Here is a 19,917-nt window from a genome sequence, read left to right as displayed (position 1 = left end):
TTCGGTTTTCGGCCAAATGCATCCTAAATTTTCGGTTTCGGTTTCGGCCCAGAATTTTCATTTCGGTGCATCACTATAAATTACCATAAAGAAATATGCTAAATCCTGTGTAATACCTAACAGTGAGGCAATTTGTGCTTGAAAGGTCATGCTTTTCTAATTTGAACAATAAGAAACCTGTACATGATAAACATTTATATACATAGAATATACTTAGCTCTTTCACAATGTGAAGTACCAAAAAGGTGCCATGCAAATACACGGATTAAAAGGAACACCGTCACTTTTATATGCACGTAGAGAAATGAATTCACAACATAGTTGTGAACAGAGATCATAGTTGAACAGACAACCTATGTTGTGAATAGGTACTAATAAGTAATACTGCAACTTAACTATGTCTCGTAACAGACAAGAGGTGAAATTAGTACCTATTCACAACATTGTGAAAACGGTCCCAAGGACAGTGTCCACTGGTAAATATTCCACCACCTCAACAGTCATCAAATATGGCTGTTCACGGTATTACCGTGTTTCATGTCGTTTAGTTGCTGGGATGAGTGTTTTGTTATAGGTTGTAGGTTCAAGCATTGGGGCCATTTCTAAAGTCATTAAATATGGTTATGTGTGTGTCATGTGAGTAGTCGTCACTGTGACTTGACTGGGATGGGGCAGAGCCTAGGGTATTAAAGATGACCCAGGTTCTACTGTGAAGTAGTTGGTTTTGAGCTGCATAGAAGGCTGTACCTGTCTTGCTGATGACTGGTTTGGAAATGGTTTGTTTTTTTGGAAGAATGTTTTAACCTTTTTGTAAATACAGTGGGGCAAATAAGCATATGATACACCGCCGATTTTTCCCACTTACAAAGAATGGACAGATCTGTAATTTTCATTGTAGGTACACCTCAACTGTGAGAGACAGAATCTACAAAAAAATTTCCAGAAAATCACATTGTTAGATTTTTGAATAATTTATTTCTATTTTATTGCATGAAATAAGTATTTGATACAATAGAAAAATAGAACTTAATATTTGGTACAGAAACCTTTGTTTACAATTACAGAGGTCAAACGTTTCCTGTAGTTCTTGACCAGGTTTGCACACACTGCAGCAGGGATTTTGGCCCACTTCTCCATACAGGTCTTCTCCAGATTTTTCAAGTTTTGGGGCTGTTGCTGGACAACACAGAGTTTCAGCTCCCTCCATACATTTTCTATTGGGTTCAGGTCTGGAGACTGGCTAGGCCACTCCAGAACCTTGATATGCTTCTTACAGAGCCACTCCTTGGTTATCCTGGCTGTGTGCTTCGCATCCTCTCCTCAATACGGTGCAGTCGTCCTGTCCCCTTTGCAGAAAAGCACCCCCAAAGCATGATGTTTCCACCCCCATGCTTCACGGTTGGGATGGTGTTCTTGGGATTGTACTCATCCTTCTTCTTCCTCCAAACATGGCGAGTGGAGTTTATACCAAAAAGTTCTATTTTGGTCTCATCTGACCACATGACCTTCTCCCATGCCTCCTCTGGATCATCCAGATGGTCTTTGGCAAACTTCAGACGGGCCTGGACATGTGCTGGCTTGAGCAGAGGAACTTTGTGTGCGCTGCAGAATTTTAAGCCATGACGGTGTAGTGTGTTACTAATGGTAACCGTTGAGACTGCGGTCCCAGCTCTCTTCAGGTCATTGACCAGGTCCTCCCGTGTAGTTCTAGGCCGGTCCCTCACCTTTCGCAGGATCATTGATACTCCTTGAGGCGAGATCTTGCATGGAGCCCCAGTCCGAGGGAGATTGACAGACATCTTGAATTTCTTCCATTTTCTAATAATTGCGCCAACAGTTGTTGCCTTCTCACCAAGCTGTTTGCCTGTTGTCCTGTAGCCCATCCCTGCCTTGTGCAGGTCTACAATTTTGTCCCTAGTGTCCTTAGACAGCTCTTTGGTCTTGCACATAGTGGAGAAGTTAAAGTCTGATAGTGTGTGGACAGGTGTCTTTTATACAGGTAACGAGTTCAAACAGGTGCAATTAATACAGGCAATGAGTGGAGGATAGGAGGGCTTCTTAAAGACAAGCTAACAGGTCTGTGAGAGCCAGACTTCTTGCTGGTTGGTAGGTGATCAAATACTTATTTCATGCAATAAAATGGAAATAAATTATTTAAAAATCTAACAGTGTGATTTTCTGGATTTTTTTTTTGTAGATTCTCTCTCTCACAGTTGAGGTGTACCTACGATGAAAACTACAGAACTGTCAATTCTCTGTAAGTGGAAAAACTTGGAAAATTGGCGGTGTATCAAATACATTGCCCCACTGTATCTGCATTTTTCTATTTTTCACTTTGGGGATGGGCACAATAAATTATTGGTTTGCACTGCATTTGTGATTACGACATCTTTTTGTCTGGTCTTCAAGAAGAACCACGTCACAGTTTAGGTTTCCATTTGCCAGAAAAATGCCCAAGCACATCTACTACGAAAATGATCTGCAGTTTAAGCGTTGAGAGATCGCTGCATCCTGGGAGCTCATCCCTGGTTGGAGTCACTGGGCTGATTTATCCAATGTGAAGATATGAACTTTATTTTAGTTGTCAATGTGTGATATTGCATATGAATGTGACTCATATTTTAGTGTTGTTTTAAGTGTACTGCTGGCCTAATTTTTACCTCTGTCTCTTCTGTAGTCATCAGTGCGAGCCAATCGCAGTACTATAGGGGGGTACTTCCTGGCTGGCCGTTCAATGACCTGGTTTCCTGTGAGTACCTGTGGTGCTGGTGTGCATGATGGTTTGTTCTCAGTTCCATGTTAATGCGCTATATATACTCAATATACTGTAATGTTTTGTTGTCTGTGTTTATGTCCTGTTTTGTTTTGCTGCTCTCACTCTTCATTATTCTGACCAGTCAGCAGCCATTCTGTATTGTGACGTTTCAGCATCAGAGTTCTTAGGCTACGGGAACAATAGAAATAACAAAACAGAGAAGACATCATGTTCATGCACAGATGTCTGTAATAGTAACGGGGAGGCTGTGGATCAGGAGGTACAGCACTTGTCCCAGAACCAGAAGGTTGGTGGTTTGATTCCCGTTCTTCCCAGTCCACGTGTCCTTAGGCAAGACACAGAAACCCAAGTAGCTCCCGATGCTCAGAGCAGTGCCTTGCAGGAAGCACACTGCCATTGGTGTGTTTGTGTGTGAGCTGGCACCTGAGATGGCTGCCTCGTTTTTATACTATGTAACATACTTGGCCAGTAAAAGTGATTATCATTCATTTTTAGCCTTTGGAGCTCTCTTTTTGAAACATGTACCCCACGTATCTCATGAGGAAGAAACATGTCAATGCAGCAAGATAAGGCTGGTCATTTTCCCTGTGAAGGTCATTTTCATCACTCCCCATAGAGAGAGGCTAAAACCAGAAATGATTTGCCTCTACTCATGGTTAATGTCTGTCAATCAGTCCTGGATCAGCTTATTTGTCTGTGCCATAGATCTCATCATTGTTCAAACACAATTACAATCACATGAGGCAAACACACCGCTGCACTGGGTGATGTTTCCTCATTACGAAGCACAAGACCCTGACTTTTGTTAAGTGTTACCCAAAGGCTCCACATTGCCATTATCAGCTGTGCATGCATGGGATCTCTGGATCTTGAATTGATTTCAAAAGGCTCCCTGGAATGTGAGCTTTTAGTTTTTTAGGGCCTCTATTACTTCAGCTTCTGTGACACAAAATAAGCTGAATTTCTCTGTTGCCTGAAAAAGGATCATATTTACCAGATGGAATTTTAGAAGCCAGGTTGTCTCCCATTTTTGAAAAGTGGCCGTTAGGTGTCATGAAATCTGATGGTAATTTGGTAATTTAAATTTTTTTTTTAATTCAGTTCAATTCTGATTTATTTGTATGGTACCAAAGCAAAACAAAAATCATCCCTAGGCAATTTATAAAGAGAAAAACCCAACAACCCCCCTTGAGCAAGCACTTGGCAACAGTGGAGTGTAAAAACTCCCTTTAATGGAAGAAACCTCGAACAGACCCTGGCTCTTGGTGGGCGGCCTTCTGCCTCAGCCGGCTGTGGTGAGTGGATAGAGAGAACAAAACCAGAGAGTGGGGCGTATTTTGGAAAAAAGAGCTCAAAATTAGCCTTCATTGTCTTAATGTGGAGAGGTGCTGTCGAAGTCTTCTGTGACCCAGACCCATTGAACAGTGCTGACAGCAGTGCAGACATTAGCTTCTATACTCTCTTCCATTCATTTTCAAACCAGCGTCAAGTTTAAGAACCTTATTATATTATTTAATTTGTAGTTGCACTGTTTCAGTCTGCTTTTAATATTTTGCTGGGTTTCACGTTCTCTCGGTACTTAGAAGTTTTCCATCTTGTAACATGAAACTTCTAGTAGGTCTACCACTCCCTGAAAGGGACAAGCTGAAATGACAGTTTGGGGGGATAAGGATAAGGATAATCTCCTTTATTGACCAAGTATGTTACACACAAGGAATTTGTTTCCGGTACAGAACTGAGGCAGCCATTTGCAGCACCAACTCAATCGATGGCTCTAAACATCAGGGGCAACTTGGGGGTTCAGTGTCTTGCCCAAGGACACTTCGACATGTAGACTGCAGGCACCGAGATTCGAACCTTCAACCTTCTGGTTGGGAGACGACTGCACTACCCACCGCACCACTGTTGCCTCCCCAACAATTTGAGGGGTAGTGCTGGAGGTGACAGTGGGTCTAAACATTTTGTAACTCCACCCAAATATGAAAAGATAATTTCACATTATTGCTCGCCACTTCATGACAGCAGTGCACGGCCTGACCTGTGTATTATTTAGCATGGCTCATTATCTGCTTTGGTATGATGTTTTGTGTGCACGTGTGAACAAATTATTGTATGTGGATTTTGGCGATTCTCAACGACTGTACACCTCCGCTATGCAGAACAGTTAGAAAGATATTCACAGATTTGAACACAAGCAACGTCTCCCTCCAACTGTAGTAAAGTAGATAACAAGCTACAACTTGAGCTTCATCAGTGTGCTGCACAAACTGGTCTCTATGTGAAGTTTTAAGAATACTAATCACCTTTATTTGGCCAAGTATGTTACACACAAGGAACAGTGTTGCCAACTTGGCGACTAATCTGGCAACTTTCCAAATCCTCTTGACCAGTTTTTTTTTGTCAAAAGCGACTAGCGACAAATCTAGCGACTTTTTCTGGTGTCATTGGAGACTTTTTTGATATTTTGGAGACCCTGATGTGAAAGCACGTATCGCCCTGTAGTTACTGACCTCAACGAGCAACGGGTGCTGCCCCATGAGCCCTTCCTCCGTCCCAAAGCACTCACGGGTGGTCAGTCTCACTGTACCGTCGTGCGGCAGTCCCAGCTGCAGTTAGACCAGAGAGGAGATCCACTCCGCTCCCCATCCAGATTGCAAATGAATTGCGCATGCGCAAAGCCGCCGCTGATCTCGCCCTGTCTTACAGAGCGGGATGTAAATGTAAACGTTTCTTCAGTGCCACACTAAAACTAATCACTACATTTGACTCAGCCTCTCACATTGCCATTGACAGTTTTTTCTGTTATCTCTTTTTGGTCCTTTTAGATTGTTAATGTTGTAACTCTGCCAGTGTCTCTTTTGGGTCACTTTGCTGGTCCCAAGCCCAGATGAAGGAGGAGGGATGGACGTAGAGCTAGCAATTACACCCCACATAAGTCTTTTGATTAAATTTGATATTCTAACATTTAACAATACAGGGCTGATTTTCTCCTCTGCCGCAATAAAACTTGCTTTCACAGCAGCTTTGCTGTGTGATTTCACTTTGGTGAAACCCTCTGCTGTGATGTCAGATTCCTCTTCAACTCCTCTACCTTCTGTAGCTTCTGCTCTGCATTCACGTTTTTCAGCTTGTCCTGATGTTTTGTCTTGTAGTGCCATCTTAGGTTATATTTCTTAATTACAGCCACATTAGCTCCACAAAGACACACGGGTTTACCGGCAATGTCAGTAAACATATACCCGGTTTTGAAAGGCTCCATTTTCAGAATCAACCTTTCTCATAGCCATTGTTAGGGGCTAGCTTTGACTTGAAATTAGGGTTGTATACATCAACAGACGCTTTATTGATCTGACGTAATTGATGCGGGAATGATCGCAGGTAGCCTGTTGTTTGGTAAGGCAGCTGTTGCGCTATATTATGGGATTTGTAGTTTGTGTGTTATCGGCGCTTCATATCACTGGGCCACTACATTATCGTTCGGTAAGGCAGCTGTTGTGCTGCATTATGGGATTTGTAGGGATTTGTAGTTTGTGTGTTATCGGTGCTTCATATCGCCAGGTCATACAAAAAAAAAAAGATATATAAAATGATCTCGCGGGCCGGATGTGGCCCACGGGCCTTGAGTTTGACACATGTGGTCTAGATAAAGCATTAAAGTCAGTTATTTTGAGAAGTGATGGCCTATTTAAATGGCAAAATATAAAAAAACTAAACAAGCATTAACAGAAAAAAGTTCACTTGTAGTTCTAAACATATTTAGGGTGTTTTTTTACTCACTTGTCTCTTTCGTGACGTTATTCCTCTCTCCTACAGCGTCCGTTACAATTACTTGCAAATAGACAATTATGCAAAAATATGCGATGACGTCATTTAGCGACTTTTAGGACAGCCAATAGCTACTTTCCTTACTGAGGAGTTGGCAACACTGACCAGGAATTTGTTTCCGGTACAGAACTGAGGCAGCCATTTGCAGCACCAACTCAATTGATGGCTCTAACCATCAGGGGCAACTTGGGGGTTCAGTGTCTTGCCCAAGGACACTTCGACACCGAGATTCGAACCTTCAACCTTCTGGCTGGGAGACAACTGCTCTACCCACTGAACCACCGTGGCCCCCTTTTTTTTTTTTGGGGGGTTTGGCAGTGAGACGAGTGCATGGGGACTGTCTCCAGCTCCTTCTGATGAAAATTTGGCAGTAGCTTGTCATTTACCTTTCTGCTTTGTAAAAGGCGTCATGTGTTTTAACTATTTTTAGCTTGTGACATAGTTCCAAGTACTTGGATTCTTTCCGCCTTTGCTGAAATCTCTGCCGTCTTTACACTACAAGTGTAAAGTGAAACTAAGGAGAGGTCTTATGTCTTTTATGAGATCGTTCCTACATCCTCAGTCGACCCAGAAGTCGAGGAGCCATGACTGAGGAAACATGAGACCATCCTTCGCAGATGTTTTTTTTTTTTTAAACTGACACGCCCCTTTATCTGAAATTATGGTGTCTGGACACTTAAGATGAAGGATCTGAGGAAAGGATGTCTCATGTCAATAACTTATTTCCTCGAGACTGCTCTGCTCAATTTTTGGAGCATGTTTTCCTTGCATCTTACATGGGTGGGACTAAGACATAAAGAAAAGACACGTGAGGGAGATGATGGTCCTTATAAGAGACATTTAAGACCCAGTATGAGGGCGTCTGACCAGGTGGAAGGAGAGCAAACTCACAAAAGAAAAGAGCAGTGGCATCCAGTGCTTGGAGCCTTGTTGCTACTTTGTGCTGTCATGTAACTGTTGGATTAACTAGCTTTTTTTTCAAGATGGCACCACACTAGTGACGAAGGTGTTCAATTTCAAGATATCAAAACATAAGTTCATGCTGCTGATTTTAATTTCTTTTTTGGTTCATGTGCGGGTGTGGCGCCCATTGCGGAGTCTGACAGGCATTCTGGGACGAAAGCTGCACATGCAGTGTTTTTTCTTCAGTGCCAGTTGTAATGGTATGATAACCATCAGTCTTAATACCATGTTATACTACTGCAACCCTAGTCGGCACATTTTTAGCATTGCAGCATCATGACAGATTCTGTCATATAACTAGAATAAATAAGATGAACTCGCCATACACAGAATTCCAGATAATTCCAGAATACCAGAATAGTCGGAAGAAGCTTGAGTCCACTGTCACATTTGTGAAGTCTGTCTGCAATGCTTTTGAGGAACCAGGTGGTTTATAGTGTTGTAGTTGTTCCTTTTGGATTTATATCAGTCATCATCATGTGGCACAGACTAAACACAACTTAGTCAGACCAAAAAGGACTCCCAACAAGTTGTCAAACATCTCTGTGTAAAACTGGTGCAGAGAGCCATGACAGCCTGACCAAACTATGACATTAGAATATTCCATTATACAGACATCAGACAGGGAATTTGCTGTGAGGTCCTGCGCTGTCCCTATGTACCTATGGGTTGTTCCTCAGCTGTCTTCTTAAATACACTAACTTACTTAAATACACTACACTTGGGGAGGTGACAGTGGTTCAGTGGGTAGAGCAGTCATCTCCCAACCAGAAGTTGAAGGTTCGGATCTCGGTGCCTGCAGTCCACATGTCGAGGTGTCCTTGGGCAAGACACTGAACCCCCCTGTTGCTTCTGATGGTTAGAGCCATCGGTTGAGTTGGCGTCGCAGATGGCTGCCATCGGTTCTGTACCGGAAACAAATTCCTTGTATGTAACATACTTGGCCAATAAAGGTGATTAACCTTATCCTAATTCACAATAAAGCGTTATCAAACATTCTACAAATTCAGTAAATATGAACTTGTTTTTGTGTTTACAGATTGGAGCCTCTCTGATGTCCAGCAATGTTGGCAGCGGTTTGTTTATTGGTCTAGCAGGAACAGGAGCAGCTGCAGGCATCGCTGTCGGGGGATTTGAATGGAATGTATGAAAAATTATCTAGGACTTTATTTGTGATTTTGAGAAATTGGGCACCTAATCTTTTTCCTTCTCTAAAAGAGGAAGAGGTTTTTATATGAACGACATGTTCTTCCTTAAAGATGCTCTTTTCAAAAAGCTCTTGACATCTGAGCTACAGATGTCTTATCTATATACAAACTCTAACCTAGATGCTATTAGATTTTTAATAAAAGGTTTTTTTTGTCACTACAAGTGGTGAAGCAACTTTTGTCACGTGCAGCGTCTCCAATCTGAACCTCTGAAGCTTCAGAGATGTCCCAGTTGTCACACGTGTCTCCTTCTTGCACACTCGGGTTCTGTGCTAGGCAGAGTAACAGCTGTCCCATGATTCTTTTCTGGTGGTTGTCCCACTGGTGTGTGAATGTGTGAGTGTGAATGGGTGAATGCTTCGGTGTTCTTCAAGGCATAGAAAAGTGCTGTGCAAGTTTGTCCATTTGCCAACGATAAATCAGTGATTGAACTGATTTAAGTGTACTGAATGTTTAGTGTTGGAAATGCCTTTGTCCCCTGATGTCTTTCAATCATCTTTCAGAATTACTTAGAATTTTTCTTTGTTTTATTGAAAAACCTTGACCAATAAGACAGTCTAACCAGAATTTGGACTGTTCCCTTTTATTTACAGTACACAACAACAAACAGTGTTTTAAGCCCCAGGTTGATGCTGTGTGTAAAAAAAAAAGAAAAAAAAAAAAAAAAAAAAAAAAAAAAAAAAAAAAAAAAAAAAAAAAAAAAAAAAAAAAAAAAAAAAAAAAAAAAAAAAGCACATCAGTGTATGCATTTTAATTGTAAGCTTTGCAGTTTTAATGCTGACAACACTTTGATGAAGATGTTTTATTCTTGTTTTATTGAATGAGTTCTTATCTTTTCCTTTATTTGTTGGTACGGGTTGCTTTCTATCAAACTGAAAAATCGTTTACAGGGTATTGTGAAGGTATGCAGCAAAATTGCTGGCAAATCCTTAAATGACCTTTTATGACCCGTATAAGGTCAGGTCTCTGAAGGAAGCCCGATCAGCCTTGGCTGCTCCAAGCCATCCCTTGTGGAGTGAATTGATGTTGCTACCATCAGGGTGCAGATACAAACTGCAGAAGCACATCTATTGTTTGCAGAACAAACGGGTGCAGAAGATCATTTGTTCCTGCTGCTCTCAGACGTCTTAATGACACTTGAAATAATAACCTGTGTCTGTGTCTGGTATTGTTGCTATTTTTTTGTCTATTTCTATTGCTGACTGTGAATCAAATTGCCCCCCAGAGATAATAAAGATTCCTTGAACATGTATTCCCTGTACTCATCACTAGATAATTAAATTCTATCCTGTCTCTGCTCATTTTCTTTATCATTCCCCAGACTTCTTATACTTGAGAGGTGCCTCCAACTGAGCTACCAAAGCTCATCCAACATGTCCTCCTTGCCTGTTTTATTGTGTTTCTTACCACGGCTTGAGCTCTCTTGCTGATAATTGTTCTTTTAACCCATTTAAATGCTTTATTCCTTTTCTTAACTGCCTCTCTGTATTTGGAACTAATTTCTTTTATGTTCTACCAGTGCTTCTAGGAATAGAATTTTCTGTAGTAGAAAGGAAAAACCAGACACAGTATGTATCCAGGAATCATGGTTAAAACTGCATTTTGATTTTATAATATATGGATATGTAGCAGTTGGGCACAATAGAGAAAATTGGAACAGTGAGGTTTATTCTCACTAACAAGTTGTCATAGCTTTTAAATATACAAAAAAGCAAATTTCACTTCCTCCTGCAACTTCACTGCAAAAAACAAAGAAGAAACAACATAAAAACATCACAACATCAGGCATTTAGGTCACAACAATCCTCAAAGCCTGTGAAATCCTGGAGGGACTGGTGAACACTTCCAGTATGCCAACATGTTGGAAAAAATATTTACGTATCTCATTTAACATACTGGCAATAAAATAAAACCTGAAATTTTCTTGTAATGTGAGATGTGTGTTTTTGTAGGCAGCGTGGGTTCTAGTGGCTCTTGGTTGGATTTTTATCCCTGTCTACATTGCTGCTGGTGTGGTGACCATGCCAGAATACCTTGCCAAACGCTTCGGGGGCAAGAGGATACGCATATATATGTCTGTGTTGTCACTGATCCTCTACATCTTCACCAAAATATCTGTAAGACACACTTTTACATTTCTTAATTTGGTAGTCTTTTGTCTAAAACAACAATCCAAGACACAATTGAAATGTGTGTGTGTGTGTGTTTGTGTGCCTTACCCAGACAGATATCTTTTCAGGGGCATTGTTTATCCAGGTGTCACTGGGCTGGGATCTTTATCTGTCCACAGGTATACTGCTGCTGGTCACTGCTGCTTACACTGTGGCAGGTAAATACACACACTCAATATAACGATCATTTTGACAGTCCTGGCATGTAAAGGAGTCCAACTTGAATGCCTGTGGTGGTGGTGGCAGCACATGAAGCTCTAGAAAAAGAATTCTATTGTCGTTAATTTGAAATCAGTGACTTAAAGCAGTATTTTTACGTCATGTCACTTTTATGTAAACTTTGTCATTTCTTCTCTGTTTTCCTAGACTGCTGGTTCATATAACATATATAAGTTATAAAAGATTTGTCCTAATGAACAATAACAGATGTGTGTGTGTGTGTGTGTGTGTGTGTGTGTGTGTGTGTGTGTGTGTGTGTGTGTGGGTGGTTTAACAGCAGTGATCTATACCGATGCGCTCCAGACTCTGATCATGGTCGGGGGAGCCTTTGCACTAATGTTCATAGGTAGGGTGCAGGCCCCACCCCAACATACACACAGTGAATAAAGGCAGCAACATGCTGGAGACGGGCTTTGTGGAAGGAGTAACAACCAAAATGACCTGCAGTATTATGACTAATAATGATGCTGAATAAAGCATGTTTCTGAAATGTTTAGCTAAATGACAGATCATGTTTTGAGTACTGTTGAATGAAGATTTTCATGCCATTCAAATGTGTGCATGTTTGTACTTTTTCCAGCATTCTCCAGAGTTGGCTGGTATGAAGGCCTTGTGAACCATTACATGTCCGCTGTTCCCTCAGTGACAGTCACCAACACCACCTGCCACCTACCTCGTAGCGATGCCTTCCATATGTTCAGAGACCCTGTGTCGGGGGATTTACCATGGCCAGGTCTGGTGTTTGGGCTCACAGTACTGGCAACGTGGGTTTGGTGCACTGATCAGGTGACTTTTACCCACAGGATACATAATTATTTTTTCTTGCTAACTACTGTTAGTCTGTTCATTTAAATGCAGTTATTTCATATTCCCTAACAGCTTGTGAAGGAAACATTGCAAACCTGAAACTAAGTGTTCAAACCTGGCAGAAACATGCAAGCTTATTTTACCTTGTATATGGATTTTTTTTCCTGCAGATAAATGGTTAGTGAAATTCTAAAATGCATACTTACGTTGACCTTTGACCACAAATTGTACTGTTACTATATCCCCATGCAGTGTTAGAAAAACCACACAAAACCAACCAGTAAAACTAGTGTGTATAACATGAGTGTTTGTACAGGGTGTACCCCAAGTCCTACCTCCCACCACACCCCTGGCTCCTGCTCTTTTATAATAACGCACGATGCCCAGACAGAAAACAGAAAAGAGCTCCATGTCCCATCTCTACTCCTTGTAATCTGGCCTGTGATTGGCTCCATAGGACTTGAACCAGCCAGTGCACAATGCCCAGTCTCACAGGTGGGAACACATTATCTGAGAACATGGGCAGAACCCTGGACAGAGCAAGACATAGTTTTCAGTGATTTAATTTCATTTATCACAACTGGCCCTCACATAGATACCACAGAACTATGAACACAGTTAAACATGTCTGGAGATACTTAATAGGTTTGCGAATGGCAGACACCAAAAACTTTCAGGATGATAACAAAAGTACCCTCATAGTCCTGTTGTACCCAAGCTTCAGCCAAGGACATGTCCATGCCATCCCCATCGCCATGCAGCTTGGGAAACTGTATATCAGTGCAAGAACATACTGTATATACATGTGTGATTGTCTTGTGAGCCCCTTTCAGTCCCTGTGTCTAGTTGGTGTTTCATAAGATATTGTGAAACTACTCAAACTACACCTTCACCGTTCCCATGAGTGGTTCCCATCTGAAATAAAGTAGCTTCTGCTTTTTCTAAGGTTTCCTTGACCATTAATATTCCATTCTATCTGTACAAATATGAACCAAGGCTGGGGCCAATCCCAGCTGACACTGGGCGAGAGGCGGGGTCCACCCTGGACAGGTCGCCAGTCTGTCACAGGGCTGACGTGGAAAAACAACCACACACACCCACACTTACTCATACGGGCAATTTAAAGTCACCAGTCAACCTAACCTCAGGTGAGAACCTGCAGACTCCACACAGTAAGGTCTGGGGTCGCTGGGGCTTGAACCTTCTTGCTGTACAAACATAAATCTGTGATTAAATTAATACTTCTAACACATAGGTATTTGACAAGTATGATACACAGTCTAACAGTTCTGTTAATGCTGGTGAAACAAGGTAAGAAGTGAATGAATTTCCACTATGGGGTTAGGTATTTAGTTTTGATGGGTTAGTGGGCTAGGGAATGCATAGTAGGTTGAAGCTCTCACAAATTTAGAAAGACAAATATGTATTGTATATACTCTGTGTGTGTGTGTCCAGGTTATAGTCCAGCGGTCTCTGTCAGCCAAGTCTTTGTCTCATGCCAAAGGAGGCAGTGTGCTGGGAGGCTACCTTAAACTGCTGCCCATGTTCTTCATTGTCATGCCAGGCATGATCAGCAGAGCACTGTTCCCAGGTGAGGTCTGTCTGCCGCTTTCTGATTTAGTCATGTGAAAGGTTCTTTGTTGATGTACATACACCATTTAGATTGAATTATCCCATAAAAATACTTTCATTTACTAAAGCATATTTACACCTATGGGTGGGGTGGTTTTAGGGGCACTGGAGATCCAGGGCTGAATTCTCTAGAATGCAATAAACAAGAATGCAATCCAGCAAATTAATCACAAATTCTACATTTGGGAAAATCATGTTATTTTTTTGTTTGACACTGTTGGCTAGAAATACAATTATGTTTATTATTGATGATGTAGTTTTGAGTGGTGTTGTATTGGATTGCATTACATTGCAATCAGGGTTGGACCCAATTATTTGACTATTCAGATATTCACTTACACAGGACAGCTGCTCATTAGAGAGAGCGAGTGTGTGTGGGTGTGTGGTGAAAGTGGGAGCTGCTCAGCCTGTCCAGTCTGAGACGATGGGGGAGCAGCAGACGTTTCAGTATTCTTTGCTTACGTATTTTAAAATTGGTTGAACTGCAAAGTACAGTATTTTGAGCATCATCGAATCTGAAAAAAGAGTTTAATCCAGTGAGTCCACAAAAACAGTGTTACAGTACACAGCCAAAGGATGAACCATAAGACAGAACAGAAATCCAGTGAAACCGACAGATGGCACATTATGCAGCAGACACAAACAGTACTGTAGTCCTCGTCAGTTCATATGTCAACCAGCCACAATGAACACAACAGCTGTCAGTGTGGCTCCAGGGCGTGCGCCAAAGGTTTTGGCCTTTCTGTATCCTCAGTGCGCCATGCACACGTAAAACTGCTTGTTCTGATCACAGCATCATCGATGCACATGTTAAATACAAGCCAGTGTGTTGCTGACAAATATGTTGGGTGTTTTTAACAGGCTGGATTCGCTCAGACCAGGACCAGTGCATGCACTTCTGCTCTAGGAGAAAACCACCTCTGTCACCCCTCTGTGACAGAGGTTTTCCCACACAAACACCAACCTGCCATACACATAATGTATATAGCCCAGTGCCACTAGTGTGCTCAAAGTGTCAACAATATTAAAGCAGCCTATGATCTGGGTATTTTGTGGATCCATATACAAATAACACACCAAACTGTAGATGCCATGGTGAACGTTATGCTGCCTGTAACATTATGGAGCATGACCTATTTGGTGGTGGGTCAGTGATGGTCTGGGGAGGCGTATCCTTGGAGGGCTGAACAGACCTCCATGTCATAGCCAACGGTGACTCCCGTCCCTGACTGCTGTGAGTTACCGGGATGAAATCCTCAGAGCGACTGTCAGACAGTGGGCCCTGGGTTCCTCCTGGTGTAGAACAATGTGGAAGAATTTTCCCCCGGCCAGTGAGGGACCAGTTCTCTCCCTCAGTTCTCTAACCACTGTCAAAAATCCCTCACAGTCTAAACAGTCCTTTGCAAAGTGTAACATTTATTGGGAAAAAAAATCAAAAAACACCCCAACAGCATCTGTTTCCAGTCTGTGAAGCAGAAGACATTCCTTTTTTAGTCCCGATAGCTCCTCTTTGCCTGTGGCTTGCTTCATCCCATCTATCTCTCTGACTTAGGGGATATACTATTATTTCACTGGTCAATATAGGTTTCTAAAAAAAAGACCTCACATGACAAATGCAAGTCAAGTTGACACATTTCATTAAAAACCCTTTACATAACTTCACAACTAAGGGCTGATGCCAAGGCCATCATCCTTGCTCAGCCGGGGCAGCCGACCAAACAATAGACTTTTTTCCTCTCTCTTGCTTGCTTTAAGGCAACTGGGGTCATCTCAGGGTCAACCCTTTCCCCTCTGCCTGTATCACCTTTCTCATCCTTGTATGCATTAAAATAATGCAAATAAATAGCACAGAGAACAAATGAGAACCAATAAAGCAAACTTTCAACACCATGTCGGGCCTCATGTGGCCAGAGTGTGTAGGCAGTTCCTGGAAGATGAAGACACTGGCTCTCACCTTCCCCTGACCTAAATCCAAATGAGCACCTATGTGATGTTATGTATCGGTGCATCCGACACCACAGACTGTCCAGGAGCTGACTGCTGCTCTGATCCAGGTCTGGGAGGACACCATCCACTGACTCATCAGGAGCAGCCCAGATGTTGTCATACACACTTCTAAGTTACATTATGAGCTGTTGTCATAAAATTCCCAGAACGCGGAGGAGCCTGTGATTTCAGTGTTTCACTTTGATTTTCATTGATTTTGAATCCAGCCTCCGTGGGTTGATGATTGTTGGTTTCTATTGACCGTTGTTATGTCATTTTGTTCTGAATTAATTAAACAGTGCACATTAATAAAGTCAAATAATTTGGTCATACTGGAACATACATACAAGTTTTATTTATTTCCTTGCCCTTTGTCTCGTTTTTCCTCTAACATTTTACGTCTTAAATTTTCTCACCTTTTGTGTTTGTAGACGAGGTAGGTTGTGTGGATCCGGTGGTGTGTCAGAGTGTGTGTGGAGCTTCTGTCGGTTGTTCCAACATTGCTTATCCTAAACTAGTGGTAGAGCTAATGCCTGTGGGTGAGTCTTTCTCTCTCTCTCTCTCTCTCACACACACACACACACACACACACACACATACATTTCAGAGTCAGACCACTGCAGTAATCCAAGTTAGGAGACAGGAAGGAAGCATTTGTCCAAGTGTAAAAACTGATGCTAAAATCAAGCGTTTGAATGAAAAGTAAATGTTTTTCATAAATGCAAAACCCCATTTCTTAAAGCTTAGCAAAATAAAAGGAAACACTTAACATTGGTATTATTTGTGTGGTGCTGCTCCTTTGCTTTTGGAGCTTTTGTACCTTAAAATTTTGCACTCAGTTGTCTATTAATCCTTAATGCTTATAACTTGTTAAGATATTAGAAACTAAAGATGATAGAGTCCTATAAATTTATCACGTTGTTGTTTTGTTCGTATCCTTTGTAATAAGCGCCCTCTTTTCTGTTGATGTCCAATTTTCTCTGTGTACTTTATTTACATTTAATATTTTCTTCTCTATTTCCTGTTTTACCAATTTGCAGAAGGTACTAATTGAATGATCACTTGTGGAAGGAATGAATGTACTCCTTGGTTTAAAGGAGTGATTGTAATTTATTTCCTTTCTTCTGGAATTGCTCTGATTAGGTGAGGATACAGAGTGATTGTTGGATAATACAATCTGGACAACACGCCATTTAACTGAGGGCGGTGGAAACCATAAATGAAAGTTTTGATCATCACATGACTATGCCATCTTTTTGGTTCTTCTCTCCGTGTAGGCCTTCGTGGTCTGATGCTAGCAGTGATGTTAGCTGCTTTGATGTCATCTCTCACCTCCATCTTTAACAGCAGCTCCACTTTGTTTACACTGGACCTTTACCACCGAGCCCGGCCTAAAGCGTCTGAGAGGGAACTCATGATTGTTGGAAGGTGGGTTACAGATGTTAACCGGAACATATCTGAAAACCAGTATAAGACTCGAGGTCACATCAAAGATCCCACTCAAAGTCTCATGAAATTCTGAAAAAACAAAAAACTGATATGGCTGTCACTGATCCTTCCAACGTATTGGTGTTTTTCCATCACCACAGTTCAGTCCTCTTTAATTGTGTGGAGTTGGGTGGGCACAGGACTGCCTCCATTTCTATCTGTTCCTAGCAGCAGGGACCAATTGTGTCAGATAGGGTTCAGCCAGCCCTGTTTCTTCCCGGTGTTGGGTGGGGCAGAGCTCTGCAATGACATATTTCCACCAATCTGAGCCCCAGAGTGGCTATGCCCCAGCTACATATCCCACAATAAACTTTTTAACCAGTTCTCTGCGTCTTGAATTTGAGTCCCGTTTCAAACGATCCTGACAGGAAGGGCTGACCTGTGCTGATGGAAAACCACCACGTCTCTGCACTTCTGTGCCTGTTGCCTGTGTTTATGTTGGTCTGTGCAACCTGCCCCACTGAAGCTGGTTTACGTCGTTTCTCCGATGTGTTTCACCTACCAGCTTTAAATCATCCACAACATTTCTACATTGAAAGAAATGTTGGTACCACTAGTGGCTAAAAAGAAGTTGCTAGGTAGAGTTGCTGACTGAATTTATCTTAGGTACAGCAACGGGCTGGTAATGAGACTCTTCTTACTTTTCTCGATGTTGTCAGTCATCAGAGTACTGTCAAATTATTCTGTTTTTCACTCTGAAGCCAAATAATAATGATATTGTGTATGTTCAGGGTGTTCATCCTGGTCTTGGTGTGTGTTAGTCTTTTGTGGATTCCAGTCATCCAGACAGCCAACAGTGGACAGCTGTTTGACTATATCCAGTCAGTTACCAGCTTTCTAGCCCCCCCCATTACCGCTGTGTTCCTAATGGCTATCTTCTGGGAACGTACCAATGAGCAGGTAAGTCTCACACACACACACACACACACACACACACAAGCCACATGATTTATTGCTTTTTAAAACCTTTTCAAGAAAAGAAAAGGTAATGCCATTTTGAATGAATGCATGTTAAGGGCTGGGCAATGTTTTAAATCACTATTAATATGGATAATATTCCAAAAAAACTGCATATAAAATAAATTAAAAACATTATGCTGCAGACTCTGTTCCACTGTTGTGCATAGTATGAAAACAATTCTTTAAAGTGTAACAAATTAACAAAGCAAATGTTTCGTTTTTATTTGCAAATTTATTTTTTAACTACATACATTTGTAAAATGGCAAAGCAATATGCAAGACCATACTCCCATCCCTAGGCCATGTAAATACTGAAAAAATGATCTGTATTTAAGGTTCTGGGCCACAAATGCTGATCCTTAGGGTCCTTGTGAAATCGATGTGTTGGATTTTTTTGTTATATAACACTGAGTTTAATGGTTTGTGTATGTGTGTGTCTTAGGGTGCATTCTGGGGTCTGATGACTGGACTTGTGGTAGGAATGGTCCGCATGATCATGGAGTTCTCCTACGCGCCTCCTTCCTGTGGTCAGCCTGATCATCGGCCTGCTGTCCTGGCTGATGTCCACTACCTGTACTTTGCTCTCATCCTGTTGGCTCTCAGCTGCATTATCATTGTTGTTGTCAGCCTGGCTACTGCCCCAATACCTAAACAACATGTAAGGAACGTGGTATATGTTCATTTTAATGATGGTATGATCTTTAAAAAGAGAAATATAAGATGACTACTGGATGATAAGAACTCTGACTGACGTTTACAATTCTGTCATGCTTACACTATTATGCATTATTGTACATGAGCATAAATGATGGCTGCTGGTAGCTGTGCCTTCTCCAAATATACAGAGGGAGAGCAAAGCCTTGCAAGTACTTCATCTTTGTTCCCCTATTCCCAGACTGCCAAATATAAAATATTAAGTATTAGGTATTCGGCACTCCTGTCTAGGCTGTGAGAAAGGAACCCTCCTCAAAACGATAGCCAGAGGTGCAGCCCAATTCAAACACAAACAGTTGACAGTTTGCTTTAACTCAAGAATTACACAAAAAGACAAAAATACTCACACACTGTTTATTCGTGTGATTTCCTCCTTTCTTCTCCAGCTGTACAGGCTGACCTGGTGGTCCAGATATAGCCAAGAGCCTCGGATCGACCTCGCAGGTCTCCAGATAACTTCTGACTCAGTGAACTCTGACGCTCACTCTGACGCTCACTCTGACCAGGTGCCAGAGTCCTGGTGGTGCAGAGCTGCTCTTCGGGTTTGTGGTCTGACAGGTACGGGTTCTGGCTCCAAACCCCAAGTGAGTGAAAACAGTGAACTGAACTCCCTCCAGGAGGAGCCGCTCTGGAGTAGAGTCTGCAGTGTTAACGCCCTGCTGCTACTTGTTGCCAATGTTTTTCTCTGGGGCTACTTTGCTTAATGTGTAGTTTACATCAAACCCCCAACAGGTTGTTATGAGTAAGATGAGACTAGTGTGTTGAGCTGGTGTTTGATCTTAAACTGAGAATGTTTCAGGAAACAAAAGAAATAAATGAAATAACCCAATTATACACTGACTGGTATATGGTTTGTGGCTTCAGACAGGCTTTAGATCCCTTCACTAGGGGTAGATTAAACATGAAATGGATCAAACTGCCATTTTCACTAAATAGCTCACAATGATAAAGTGAAGCATTGTTTAAAATGTTTGCTGATTTATTAAAACTCAAAGACTCAGATCTCCTCGGTCCAAAAGTGTTCCGAGCCTTTGCTGCGGTTCCAGACTGTGCTCAGCTGCTTCCTGTTTACTTCGTCCTTATTGACGTGTGTCTAGACCCGGACTGGATCCACCTGTGGCAAACTGATCTGACTGGACAGAGTTTAGAAACTCTGCTCCTCACCTCC

The 19,917-nt window shown here is 41.8% G+C and overlaps 1 protein-coding gene across 8 annotated transcripts in view; it reads left to right on the top strand.

The window, feature by feature from the left end:
- The window catches only part of slc5a9 (solute carrier family 5 member 9), a 24,427-nt gene extending 4,849 nt beyond the window's left edge, over positions 1–19,578 (top strand). For 3 of the 8 annotated variants that reach the window (XM_020620862.1, XM_020620854.1, XM_020620856.1), the window contains 12 exons: positions 2,678–2,749; positions 8,604–8,708; positions 10,725–10,889; positions 10,996–11,101; positions 11,428–11,508; positions 11,743–11,948; positions 13,425–13,560; positions 16,019–16,126; positions 16,865–17,015; positions 17,807–17,975; positions 18,478–18,693; positions 19,136–19,578. In XM_020620862.1, the coding sequence (XP_020476518.1) occupies positions 2,735–2,749; positions 8,604–8,708; positions 10,725–10,889; positions 10,996–11,101; positions 11,428–11,508; positions 11,743–11,948; positions 13,425–13,560; positions 16,019–16,126; positions 16,865–17,015; positions 17,807–17,975; positions 18,478–18,693; positions 19,136–19,453 (1,776 nt within the window). In that variant the 5' untranslated portion in view covers positions 2,678–2,734 and the 3' untranslated portion in view covers positions 19,454–19,578. Of the gene's footprint in view, positions 1–2,197; positions 2,258–2,409; positions 2,558–2,677; positions 2,750–8,603; positions 8,709–10,724; positions 10,890–10,995; positions 11,102–11,427; positions 11,509–11,742; positions 11,949–13,424; positions 13,561–16,018; positions 16,127–16,864; positions 17,016–17,806; positions 17,976–18,477; positions 18,694–19,135 lie in introns of those variants that run through there. The other 5 variants (XM_020620860.1, XM_020620859.1, XM_020620857.1 and 2 more) reach the window with 5 other exon arrangements.
- The last annotated feature ends 339 nt before the right edge of the window (positions 19,579–19,917 follow it).

Source organism: Monopterus albus, unplaced genomic scaffold, assembly GCF_001952655.1.
Source record: "Monopterus albus unplaced genomic scaffold, M_albus_1.0 scaffold250.1, whole genome shotgun sequence".
Lineage (NCBI taxonomy): Eukaryota > Metazoa > Chordata > Actinopteri > Synbranchiformes > Synbranchidae > Monopterus > Monopterus albus.
Note: the sequence above shows the minus strand (reverse complement) of the source record. Positions and strands in the feature narration are given on the sequence as shown.